Source organism: Fukomys damarensis, unplaced genomic scaffold (assembly GCF_012274545.1).
Source record: "Fukomys damarensis isolate Sample0158 unplaced genomic scaffold, DMR_v1.0_HiC HiC_scaffold_14, whole genome shotgun sequence".
NCBI classification, from domain to species: domain Eukaryota; kingdom Metazoa; phylum Chordata; class Mammalia; order Rodentia; family Bathyergidae; genus Fukomys; species Fukomys damarensis.
In genome coordinates, this window is record NW_022900926.1 from 14,623,756 (window position 1) to 14,637,140 (window position 13,385).

The following is a 13,385-nucleotide window of genomic DNA, read 5'->3' on the forward strand; positions in this document are numbered from 1 at the left end:
CATGGTGAATATGAGTTTAATTGGTACTCATGGGACATTCAATGAAGAATTCCCATAGAGTTAAAATCTGAGCTAAGGCCAATAGATTTGCAATTTACCAGCATATAGATGACTCTTAAATCAATAGAAGAAGTAAGATATACAGTGATATAGAAACTGTACTTACCAGAGTTTGTTACTCTGAGCAACCCATTTAGAAGTTATGTAGAGAACAGAGTTTAAGAAGGAGGCAGAAGCAAAGTAAAAATAAACTAGGAGTGTGTGGGGGTAATGGAAGTGATTAAAAAGACGTGTAACCACCTAGTGAAGTAATTTAGGACAGAGATAGTGAGGAAGTGTACAGTAAATTGCCTCTGGGAAGTAGCGGTTATGCCAGGTGGGACTTGGTAGGCAGTGGGTCTCGGGCTGCTGGACTGAATTTTCTTAATAGAAACTATTGATCACTTATATTATTAAAATAACATATATTTTAGAATCAGATATGAGGTTTGATAAAACATGGCAAATGTTTAAATTTTTAAAATGTATTGCAGTAAAAGACCATTAATCCCTCCAGAGTAATCCCTATCACCTCCAACACACCTGGCCCATCTTTCTTGCCACTTTCTCAAGCAGTTCTGGAAGTCTTCTTTCCAGAATGAGTGTCTTTAGGCGCACTGTCATGGTTGCCTCAACGTCCTAAATTAATTTAAGATATTTACCTTTCATGATCATTTTAACTTTGGGGAAGGGCCAGAAGTTGCATGATAGCAGAGCTGGTGAATATGGTGGATGAGGATCACCATGATATTTGTATTTTACAGAAATTGCCACATCAGAAGCAAGATGTGACACAGAGTAATATGTTGTCGCAATGGAGAGTGAAACTGTCCATTTTTCCACTCACATATTTCCTAAATGCTCTAATAAACTCTTCTGATATTTAGAGTTCATGGAGGTGTTGTTTGGGATTACATAATTTCATCAAGATAAAAACAATGCAGTCAGCATCACCTTGGTGTTGGACCTCGATTGATGTGCTTTTTTTCTTCTTGAGGAGAACTGGGTGCTTTCTCTGAGACCTCCAAACCTTAATCTTGGGTTCATAACCACAGATCAAAGTGTCATCTCTTGCTATGACATTTCTTAAAAAACACTCTGAAATAGCGTGATCATGCAGCTCCACTGAAATTGATGCTAAAATTTTCATGTTAATGTATTATTTTTCATCTGTGATTTACAGCGTATTTTAAAACACACCTCTCAATTGTAGCTTAACCCCGCCTGACCCTATAAAACAAGTTGCAGCTTGTAACACATTGTTACTAAGATTCTATGTGACTCTTTTTGTATTAAAGATCTTTGCCTTTCCATTGGGTGGCACTAGGTAGCGGCATTCACTGTATTTGTGATCTTACCTGTATGTTTCAAAAGTTTGAGATCCAGTTTGAGCTCCTTTCTAATTAAGAAGGAATCTTTACACACTTGAATCCAGTTATGACTGCAAATAAAGTTCCTCAAAACTTTTGAAAATAAGCACTTTCAGAAAGCAAGGTGCAGATGACAATGGCTCAGGCTATGAAAATGAAAGAGGTAATTTTAGTTTATGAAATGTTGAGATTAATTTTCATCAATTAAACACTTCACTGAATAGAAAGTCAGTGTGCCCAGTAGAAGGAATGATCTCGAACAAATCTGGATTCTATTTATCTTTTGCTAGGATAAATTAACTCCGAATAGAAGTACCATGTATATGAATGCACTTTCATGATGAATAGGATTATTTGAGATTTACCAACTTAAAATATGATGGTTTGCATTTTAGGTATTTTTTGGTGGTTAACTTTTCTTGTGAATTTTATTAAACTACACATTTGACTGCTTATTTGAGGCTTTTTCTAATTAGGAATAACTAATAAAGACAACTGTTTTCTTTTTCCATGCCCATGGCTCCTTAAGTAAGTTCTCTGAGTTCTTAAAGAAGACAGAGGCCTTTTTCATGTGCACACCCTCAGGAAAGATCAGTAACACCCATGACTAGTACACTCTGTGTACCCCAATTCCAGGATGAATGAAAGAAGCAAAACTGCCACGGATTTTGTAGCTTTCAGTATCATATTTTTAGCTATGCATCTGTCTTGTTTCTACCTTGTTTCTAAACTACCTGTTTTGGGACAGAAAGTGTTTATTGTTTGTCTTTCTGGAAACTTACCTACTTTATGACTTTTTTGACTGTAACACTGATAATTGCATCATACTTCAAATAATTTATATTCCTTGGTGATCCATAAATTTCAAGTCTGTTGTGTATTTTCTCCATTTTCTGTATCTGTATGTAAGAAACATCATAAGCCACATTTTTTTTATGACACAAAAGGGACTTTTAGGTCATCTAGAGGCCAGTGAGCGTTATCAATAAGGAGGAAAAAGAAGGAATATTTTATAACTAAGGAAGCTCATTGTATAAACACAGCCGTTTGGTTTTGTGTAGATGCTTTACTAGCAAACTAAGAAAGAAGCCTAAAGAGCTTTTCAAATTTTCTGTAATTGCAGAATTTTTAAAAACTGTGGCTCTGCATTGTTAATATTAGATTTCTTATGTTGAGATTACCAACAGAGATAAAGTGCTTGTCTTTTTACTTACTCTAGTGGCAGGATCTTATTTCACGTGCTTCCTACTGGACCCAAGCATTATGTATGGTATCAAACTACTACGATGCCTGATAGTATGTAGGTCAAATCATTAAAGTGCTTGTTGCTACTTAAAGTGTTCTCCGGGGGACATCGGCATTGCTATTACATGGCAGCTTGTGAAAATGCAATTCCTTAAGCTCAGTTTAGACTTACTGAAGCAGTATATGTGTATTAATCTGTCCCCTAGACAATATATCTGTATACTGATATTTGAGAAGCGCTGGTCTAGATGAATGATAATCATATAACTGTCCCAAACTACTATTTTTGTCCAGGAAATTATGAGAATGTGTTATTGCTTAAAATACTTACTAAAATATTTTTTTACACCAGGAATTCTTTCAGTAAATCAGATAATTGGTTGGCAGCAAAGGAGACACATTTATGAAAAAGAATAAAAATTGCAATATTTTTATTTTGTCTAATTTTCTAAATTTATTTTTGTTTTAGACCTCAAAGAGTCACAGGTTCAAAAAGTAAAATTTAAAAATATCTCTTTCATGGCTTGATTAAATAGATTTTTTTTTTTTGGATTGGGGTCCAAACTCAGGACCTTGTGCTTGCAAGGCAGGTGGTCACACTACTGAGCTAAATCCCTGGCCCAAAATTTGTTTCATTTTTTTACCTGTTTATCCATAAGGAGATAGTTTCATGATATGAGTTAAGTGTAATTGATCAGCTTTATATCCTGTACACAGTGTTTACATCAATAAAACCTGCCCTTAACAGTCTAATAATAGAAGTACAGGCCAAGAGAAAAGGAAAGCACATGTGAATACCTAGATATCATCTAGCTCTTTGATAAATGGGTGCCATCAGCATTATGTCTATTGAGTAAAATGTTGAGTAAGTCTGAATCTCATAAAATATGTAGTAAAGAAATGCGTAGATAATTGGCTCATTAGGAGTGGACTTGGTGAAGGAAATGTATATTATAATGTCATGTTAGTAAGGTTGGAGTCATTATTTAACCTTCCCAATACCTACAATTAATGTGCATGTTCTGTTGATTCTGCTGCTCATGGTCATCTTAGATGCATCTGCTCTTCTCTTGCTGCACCATGAACTATATTCCAAAGGTCTTCCCTCTTCCTGGGTAGTTTCTGGTGACCCTCCTGCTCAACCACTTTTCCACACTGTAGCCACAGTCACCTTTTAAAACCCTAAATAAGCTAATGTCATGCTCTGCTTAAAAATTATGTCATTACTTTTATATTACTACACCACTTCCCTAGCACATTATAAAATACTGTGTGGTGTCTTCTCTGTCTGATTCCACACTCCTCCTTGTTCATCTCACTTCCTGTCTTTATATTTTTCATAGCTCCTAGAGGACTTGTATACCTTGCTCCTTTTCCTATGTGAGGTCTCTTAATATCACCTTCTCAGAGAGAACCTTTCCATCTTATCTGAAGTTTAGCCACCCCATGATTCTCTATTTTAACTCTTGATTTTTGTCCTCATTAGCACACAACTGAATTCTATAAATTTTATACATTATGTATGTTTATGTGGTTGTTACCTCAGTGTAGGCTCAAGTGAAATTTGTCTTGTTCACCATTTATTGTTGAGTAACTGGCAAGAAGCAGGCATCATTATGTATTTGTTAAATAGGCAGATGATGGATAAAGCAAACAATGGACTCTCAAGTTATGATAGCCTGACATACGAACAACTTGGGTTAATTAGGTTAATGGAAGATTCATCAGCCTCTTGTTATCTAGAGCGTGTACCCAGGTAAACAGCCAGATCTCACCTGTATAGACTTACAACCAACTTGAGTTACAGCCAGCCCTTGGAAATTGATCGAGATTGTAAGTCACGGATCTACTGTACAGACACTTCATGTGTTTAATATTTTATTACTTCTTTGATCTTCTGTGGTTCCAAATTCATTTTGCAAGTGGTTAATTTTAAACAAATCCTTTGAAGTTCATTGTGTGAAAAAATTTAATTATGACACTTTATTCATTCTAGGAACATACAACAGTGTGAAAAAAATTAACACACCAAGGGGATACTTTAATGGAACATTTTGTTAAATTTTTATCCAGGTAACTAATTGATAACTAGTCTGTTAGACTAGTCACTTGCCTCAATATTTGTGTTACTGTTGACTTAAGGAAGAGAATTGTGCTAGTTGCCTTTAAAAAAAAATCACTGTAATCACTTAGTATAGAATATAAATCAAATTTCAGGGCAAAAAATGCTCATAAATGAGAAGGCCAAACTCTGTGGGAATCAGGAGCCTTAAGGTGTTATGAGCCAGTGGGCTGGCAGCATAGCTCAGTAACAGAGTGTGTGCTTAGCTTGAGGTCTTGGGTTGGATCCTTAACAAATGCTGTAAGAGGGAGAGGGAGCACCAGAGAGGCAGGAGGGGAGAAAGAGAAGGGACAGGGGAGAAGGTGAGAGGAATAGAAGTTAGGAGCCCCAAATCAGCTGTGAGTCTGAGAGACCACTCTTACACATTTCAAGTGAGTCTCCACTGCATTCTCTTCTCTTAAAACCATGTAAAGCAGCCTAACACTGTATCACATTTATTCAGACTAGACTCCTCAGAACTTAAGATCAAGATGGAAGCCTGAATAGTCCGGTCAGGTGGTGATCTCTTCTACCACAGGAGGGTGTTCAGGTGATAAGTTTCCACCTGTCTGGATGTGGGTGAAGGTCAGAGGGTGGGTACTATTGTATTCAGAGGGACATTTGGGGCACCGCTTTCACATGGTAGTGGTATCTGTAGGATTCCATATATTAGAATAAAAGGTAAAAAATATCAGTTAAGTGTTTTAAATACATTTGATATTTGAAGAGTCTGGATGACTGCATGGATGTATTTTAAGCTTGTGTGTTCAGGCCTGTATTAATTTCCTAAGGCTGTCCTGACAAAGTGCCATAAACTCAGTGGCCTACACAACAGAAACGTGCTTCATGCTTCTGGATGCTGAAACTTCACGATCCAGGCATCTGTAGCTTTGGTGCCTTCTGTTCCCGACCCTTCTCCGAGGCTTGCAGATGGTTGTCTTCATATTGTGCTGTTCCTGCGTCTGTGTCCTATTTCCCCCTTCTTAGAAGGACACTAATTGTATTACATTGCGTTAGTGCCTCCTGGATGCCCTCTGTTTATATCATTCATCAATTGCTTCCATAGTGACCCCACTGCTTAGGTCACATTCTGAGGAGCTGGGGATCAGGACTTTTACTGAGTTCTTGGGGACACAATTCGGCCCACAAGATGCCTTCATAATTAGTTAATTAACTAGTGATATGGAACTTAGTAATATAGGCAGTAAAAACAGTCAAAATTATTTGCTTCATTTGGCTATAAAGTATATAGCGCATTTGAAAAATATAAGAAACTAATTGCCCTTACAGAAATTAGCACACGCTGTATCTACACAATAGTCTGTGACCCATAGGAAACTATAATAAAACTATGCTTTGATGAAGGAGTTAGTATCATTCTCCAAATTGGAGTTTGTCTCTGAGCAGCTATCCAGTCTTAATCGGAGCCTGTTACAAGCACCCTTTTGGGTTGAACTTTGACATTAATAATATCACACTTGGTGCTAGAGGAAAAATTTTTAGCAGAAAAAGCTATGTGTGCTCATGAAGGTTGGCCCTTAGAGGTTGATTTTAATGTTTCTTTTGCTTTCTCACTAATGAGACCTAAATTAAAGGAAGGATAGACATTTTTTCATTACTCATTATTTAATAGCCAAGTCACATTTTAATGTCACATTGAATTGCCCATAAAATATTAAATAAGATAAAGGTAGCACAATTTATACAAATTAGGGAATGTACCGTATTTTTTTTTCATTCTTTTTTTTCCTAAATCCTTTGCTGGGTTCAGCAAAATCTGTTTTTGAAATGGTGCTCTGTTGATACAGCTAGGAAGAGGGCACTGAAACTCTTTAATTGTGTTCTTTTGGTGTAATAAATAAGCAAAATCCCATGTTCATACATTACTTCCATTTTTCCTGCTGTTCCTAATCTTGTTTTTCTTCTACAGACACAAACTAATGCTAATTTTCACCTTCAGGGAAAGGTTAGCCTGCCATTTCTCATGGCCATGCGTGATGGCACCAGTGAGAAGTCCATGTAATGGACTCGTCTCCTGGTATCTCTTGTCCTTTCCACCAGCCCCTCCTGTCAATACCCTGTGGTGTTCAGGGAACAGTGTGTGGATTCTCATTCTGTCTGACGTCCTCATGCTGGCCAGTGAGCCCTGCTTTGATTGGCAGCTGAGGTGGAGCTGAGGAGTCATCTGCTTCAGTAGCTGTTGTACCACCCGCCTCGGGCTGACAGGAGAAGCAGATGGTGTAGCCTTGTGATGTGACTACCTGCAGCCACAAATATAGTCACTCAAATGAATTCAGTTGATTGTGATTGGCAGTCCAAGAAAGTAAGGTTCCAGAATGTCAGCCTTCCATTTACTTTCCCTGGCCTTCAGCTAAGTTGTAATAGTACTGGGATGCATTATATTTAAATCTAGTTTTGTTGAATCACAGCAGAAAGAGTAAAAAAAAGAAGTTTTTTTCCTATGTAATTTCATTCTTCATGCATATAACTATATTAAATATCTGTCATGACTCACACTGAGATTGTTTTGACTTTTTAGAAGACACTTTACAATAAATATATGGACACAGTTCTCTCTCTTAAGTACTCTCTCATTAAAGTTCCCATTCCTCATTCTGTGTTCAGGAATCATTTTTAGTCCACAATCTCTCATCTCCAAGTCTTTACTGCTTTTGAAAGGTTCAGAGATCTGTATACTAACCGTCTCTTACCTGCTGATTGAGCCCTGCTAGTTTAGTAAGTCTGAAATCTGGCTGCATAAGTAATCTGGTTATTTTCTAAAACAGCAGTAACAACAGCAGAAATACCACAGAATCATAGGCCTCCCTCCAGAGCCCCTGTAGCATGACTCTGGGATGCATAGGTGCCTCACAGAGGTGCCTTGTGTAATGTGCCTGCAAGGGTAGGTTTGGGAACTTCTGTCTGGTTGGCTGATTTAGCACAGCATTTTCTCTGAATTTTCCAAATAACCTGTAGTAAGCAGCCAGAAAATTTTGAGCTCATTCATAATCCCTGGTAAATTGTTCATAAAATGATTCCTTGGAAATTTTACAATGTAATTTATAATAGTCCATAATTTTAAGATAGAACTTCTGTTCCTTCATTGTATCTGTGAATTTTCTTAGGTCTTAAATTAAAACTAAATTGACAGGGTATTTATTCTCTAAATTTCATATTATAAGAAGCTTTTTTCTCACCTTAAAAAATTCTGGTATTAAAAATTGTTTAAATGACCACTGACATCAGTAAAAGACTAGCTGTTAAGATGAAATGAGTACAAATGGACTTGTCCCCCCTAAAATATTGGGGATTAAACCCAGGGCATGTCCACTAAGTCACATCCCTGCCTTTTAAAAATTATTTTATTTTAAAGTATTTATTTATTTATTTTGGGGGTACCAGGGATTGAACTCAGGACCTGTGCTTGCTTGCTAGGCAGGTGGCAGTACACTGAGCTAAATCTCTGCCCACCCCCCAATTATTTTAAGACAGAGTCTCACTAATGCTAAATTGCCCATCCTGGGCTTGAACTTGTAATCCTCCTGTCTCAGCCTCTGAGAGTAGTAGGATTGTGGGCATGTACCACCATGCCTGGCTACAAATGGACTTTTAGTGGTGTCAAATTATTCTGTCATGGTAAGTGACAGTTTAATTACTGTTTAGAAAGTACGTCATGTGTCTTGTTATCTCTAGTGTATCCTGTAACTAGAAATGGATCTTCTACTGTTAGAAAACAAACTGAAATAGGACACATATCAAGGGCACTTCAGCTGTCTGATTAAGCAGAATCTGCCAACTTGTTTCTGCATACTGTACAATGGCGTAGTGCAACTCACTTTGCAACTTTAATCCCAAGTCCTTGAATGTAGTGCTTGTTTACAGAGTTTAAGAGAGTTCTCTCTCTCTCAGGTTCTTAACACCTTGTTCTAATGAATCATTTTATACTCGCTTCTTAAGTATGGACTTTAACTTCTAGTATATTTGGCAAAAGAGTCAAATATGTTATGAAAAAGTTGGAAATATCTGATACATAAACTAGTGTTTATATGAGAAGAGGTTACATGGATGTGTATTTTAAGGGCTTATTTACATCAGAAAAGAAATGTGGGAAATACATAGGCAACAACTTCAGGTCTGTTTGTCTTCAACTTGTTCTGAGTTTTCATTTTATAAAAACATTTGAAGATCAGAGCTGAGCAAAAAGGCAGAATGGTACCTCTTTCAATACCATGTAATTCAGTGTGTGTGCATGGACCTAAGGATTCTGGTTTCTTTCTTATTTATTTATTTATTTATTTTTGGTACCAGAGATTGAACTCAGGCCATTGTGCTTGTGAAGCAGGCAGCAAAACCAATGAACCAAATCCCCAGCCCCAAGAGTAGTTTGTAACATCTTTTTTTTCCTCTTTTGGTACTGGGTATCAAACTCAGGAGCTTGCACTTACAAGGTAGGCAGCAGAACCACTAAGTTAAATATCTGGCCTCTGGTTTCTTATTTTGCAGGTTCAGATGTCCTACTTTACTCTTTATATATTTCTATGAATTATTCTTTGCTTTTATGCAAATCTTGTGTGGAAAAATCAGTCAGCCACTTTATTTTTGCAATTATTGACCAGTTAAATATTAAGCGCTATCCACTTAAAGAGTGCAATTTTCAAAAGAACTCTGAGTAACATGGAATTTAGCTCACTTTTCACAGATATTCTTTTAAATCTTTTGCTAATCTATTTGAAGATTTTTTTCCAATAAAACATTCATTATTATTCAGTAGGGTATACTGCTTGGTTGCATAACTGGTGTCCAATTCCCCTCCAATAGGAGGAGGTGCTTTGGGGTTCTCAGTTCAACCCCAAAGTGCGTGCATTTGTGGGAGTCTGAAGCTATCACCCCATAAGCATTCAGCAGGTTCCTGGAGGAGGAACGGGGGACAGTGGAAGAAGAGATGGAACATATGGATTGATGCAGGTCCTGCTTCCACTCCACAGCCAGAGGGAAGAGCCGAAAACCCGAGCAGTGTGTGACATTTCCACCCTGGGAAGACTGCATAATGTACCCAGTTCACAAAATCTGGACAGTCATAGCACACCTGTCCTATCATGGTCTTTCTCTCAGTCCACTGGATCTGTGGAGTGTCTTGGGATTTTACAGTGTCAGAAACAAAGCGAACGGCCTTTGGATCCTGTGCCTCTCTTTTCAACACCATAAATCGTTCTTGGGTTTCTCACTTTCCTGTTTTATTCCTTTATTTTTTCCATAATAATTCTCAATAAAGATTTCCACAAGGAAATTTAAAAAACTCTTTAGGTAAGAACCTAAGCAGCCAAAAAAGATTTATCTTCTCCTGTAGCATAAGTAGGGCTCAAATATTAGAAAGACGATGCCACATCTTATGAAAAACTGAGAAGTAACATCCACATTTGAGGGTTAGTCAATTGGGACTTTATATAACAGTTACAGTGACAATGCCAAAAAAGCAAGAAGCAAAAATAAGCTAGAGTTTTATGACAAAATAGGTGAGTATTCTATACCTTGCATCATTCAAACAAAGAATATAGAGAACAGTGAAAATTAACTGGAGTCAGTATAATACAATACAAAATGAATTACCAAAATAAGTGAATTATAACTTGACAAACTCCATGTATGTTTACATCCACTAGAGCTAGTCCCGTTCAAATAATTACTTAATTGAATTTACTCCTTACAAAATTCCTGTGACTTAGTTATTTTAAATGTCATTCTAAAGATGAGCACAACAAAATCTTAGTGATAATAAATAATTTCAGTCAGAAAATTACTACCAGTTATTATTTGAAATATTGTGGTAGAACTGGTATTTGAAACCTGTTTTTTCCTGGCTTGTGGTAAACCACACTAAAAAGGATATAGTCCTAGGCAATTGCCTAATAAAGCACTTTGGTTTTACTCTCTATATCTTCCTTTATATGTATACAGGTACACATGAAAATATGATATGATCTATTGTGTTTCTGCAGACCATCGTAACTGATGAGTCACACTCTCTGCACCAGATACTTTCGTCTTAACTCCTGTGCTACATTCCCTTCCTCTGAATGAGTTGTAAGGAGTTCTGCATCTCTTTTATTCTCCCAAACCAAGGCATTACTGACATTGTGGATTAGATAGCTCTTTGTTGTGGGGACCGGTCCTGTTTAGGCTGGGAGTCTCAGCAACATCCCCAGGGTTAATCCACTGGATACACGCACATAGCACTACCTAGTGAGAAGATCCAAAATGTCTCCATAGTGTTTGCCAAATATCTGCAGAATAAAATCGGCCCCGAACAGAACCATTGTTCAAAACTCATGCGCGGAACTATCAAAAAATGTAATCTGTCACTCAGTCTCTGCCCTGTATATTAGAAATTGCAACCAGTTTATTGTTTAGGCATTGTGTGAGTCAGAATCAGACCGATTATGCTGTGGTAACAATACCCAGACTGCCGTAGCACGACATGCTATTCTCTGAGCAGCTCTTCTCCCTAAGGTAGTTTGCTATTCCTGGTGGCTCCAGTCAGTCGTCCAGCAGCTCAGCTCCCACAAGTACTTTCGTGATCATTACAGCAGGGAAAGAGAGAGAATCACAGTCATGCATGCTGTCTTAAGTATGTTCCTCAGGGATGGCACATGTCACTTCAGCTCACACTTATTCGAGCAAAGCAAGTCGAATGGCCATGTGTAACTCTGCAGCAGGGGGACATTCAATCCTCCATTCCTGGAAGGGACTACTGGTGAGATCAGTAACTTGTACCACAGGTATTTTAATGACTCATCTCTGAATGCCCTATCATGACCTGATTTAAGCTCTAGGTGGCATGAATCAAGCGAAGTTTCAAATGTTGTATTTAGCCATTGGTTCTGGAAAGAAAACATGCATGTAAAATAAGTGAACAAGATGATACATATTATGTGCAATAAATTTATATATGAACTTGTAAAATATGTTTGTGTGATTTTTACATTCTATGATATTGTCTTTCAATTAAAGAGTGTGGTATGTTCCTAGATTTTGTTGTTTTTAAATATTCTCCATTAAAATTTCTTTGATCTTTTTGGTTAAATGTATTTCTATGTGCTTTATAATTTGTTACTATTTTTTGAGTAAGATTTTCCCTGCTGTATTTCTTCCTGACTATTGCTGGTAGAATAAAATATTGATTTTTGTATATTTTTCCTCACCCTGGTGTCGTGACCTGAATCATTTGAATACTTCATATAGCTTGTGTAGTGTACTCAGATCACTTAGTGAAGTAGTTCTCAAGGTGTAGACCCTGAGCCAGTGAGACCTTGTTAGAGATCCAGATCCTTGCACTCAGCTGAGACCTACTGGGTCAGAAACTCTGAGTGTGGGATTCTGCCTCAAGTGTACAACCATTCTTGAAAAAATTGGTAATATTTTCTCTTTTTTACCAGCCATAATATTGCCATTTCCTTTTCTTATCTAGCATCAGATGACACATAAAGAATAATATTAGGTGCCAATGGAATTAATCTTGATTTTGATTTTATTTAAAAGAAGTTTCATTTTTGTTAGTTTCTGCTCTTTGGTGTATTTGAAAGGCCTTGTACTATTTGAAGTTTTTATATGTTGAGCTTTAAGAGGAATGACAGATGTATTTAACAAGTGTTTTCAGAATTTATTGAGATAATTATAGTTGTTTTCACCTATAGTTGGCTAGTATTTGAAATGTGTTCATGAGTTGTGTGCATTTTATGGGTTCATGGAATAAATACAACTTGGTGAACTTACTGCAATATGCTGCTAAATTTCATTTGCTGTTACCTAGTATTTCCTGGCATCCTAGTTAGTTGAATTATTTGTTTTCCCCAAACCAGCAATAGCAGTATTCGTTACTTCAATAATAGTATTACTCTTCATGGACTTAAAAATCCAGCTTTCCTTTGGTCAAATTGAAAGGTTAATCTCATTTTAACACTGTGTTTTGTGCAGTTCCTTAGACTTCAAATCAGAACAACAATAATCGCTGACCCCCGTGTGTTCTCATCAGAATCCTCCCAAGTGTCTGGCTGGGTAGCTGCCCTCGCCAAGTGGAGCATGTAACCATCAAAATGAAACATGAACTGGGGATTACAGCTGTCATGAATTTCCAGACAGAATGGGATATTGTCCAGAATTCTTCAGGCTGCAACCGCTACCCCGAACCCATGACCCCAGACACTATGATCAGACTGTATAAAGAAGAAGGCTTGGTCTACATCTGGATGCCGACAGCAGATATGAGCACTGAAGGTAAGATCGGAAGTAACACAGTGGCTCTTACTCAGTGTTTCTGAGCAGCCATCGCTATGTATCTATCTATCTATCTATGTATCTATCTATCTGTCTAAATTGGATGTTTTAAATATCAGTGGTAGAAATGGAGTACACATACGTTTCATACATTTAATATATTATCTCTTGACCCTTGGGCTAAGATTCTGTATATCTATTGTTTTATACCACAGCTGGTTACACAATGGTAAACACAGACAGATACAGCTCCTGTCCTCATGAATCTTTTTTTTTTTTTATTTTTTTTTTATTGAGTTTATTGGTACATTTAGGGATACAGTACATTTACATTTATTGTTGGGATCATGTACCTTTAC

At 37.1% G+C, this 13,385-nt stretch overlaps 1 protein-coding gene across 1 annotated transcript in view; it reads left to right on the plus strand.

The window, feature by feature from the left end:
- Positions 1 to 13,385, plus strand: part of Epm2a (EPM2A glucan phosphatase, laforin) — a 64,459-nt gene that overhangs the window by 36,491 nt on the left and 14,583 nt on the right. The window contains exon 2 of the mRNA XM_033763246.1: positions 12,785 to 13,026. Coding sequence (XP_033619137.1) covers positions 12,785 to 13,026 — 242 coding nt within the window. The remainder of the gene's footprint in view (positions 1 to 12,784; positions 13,027 to 13,385) is intronic.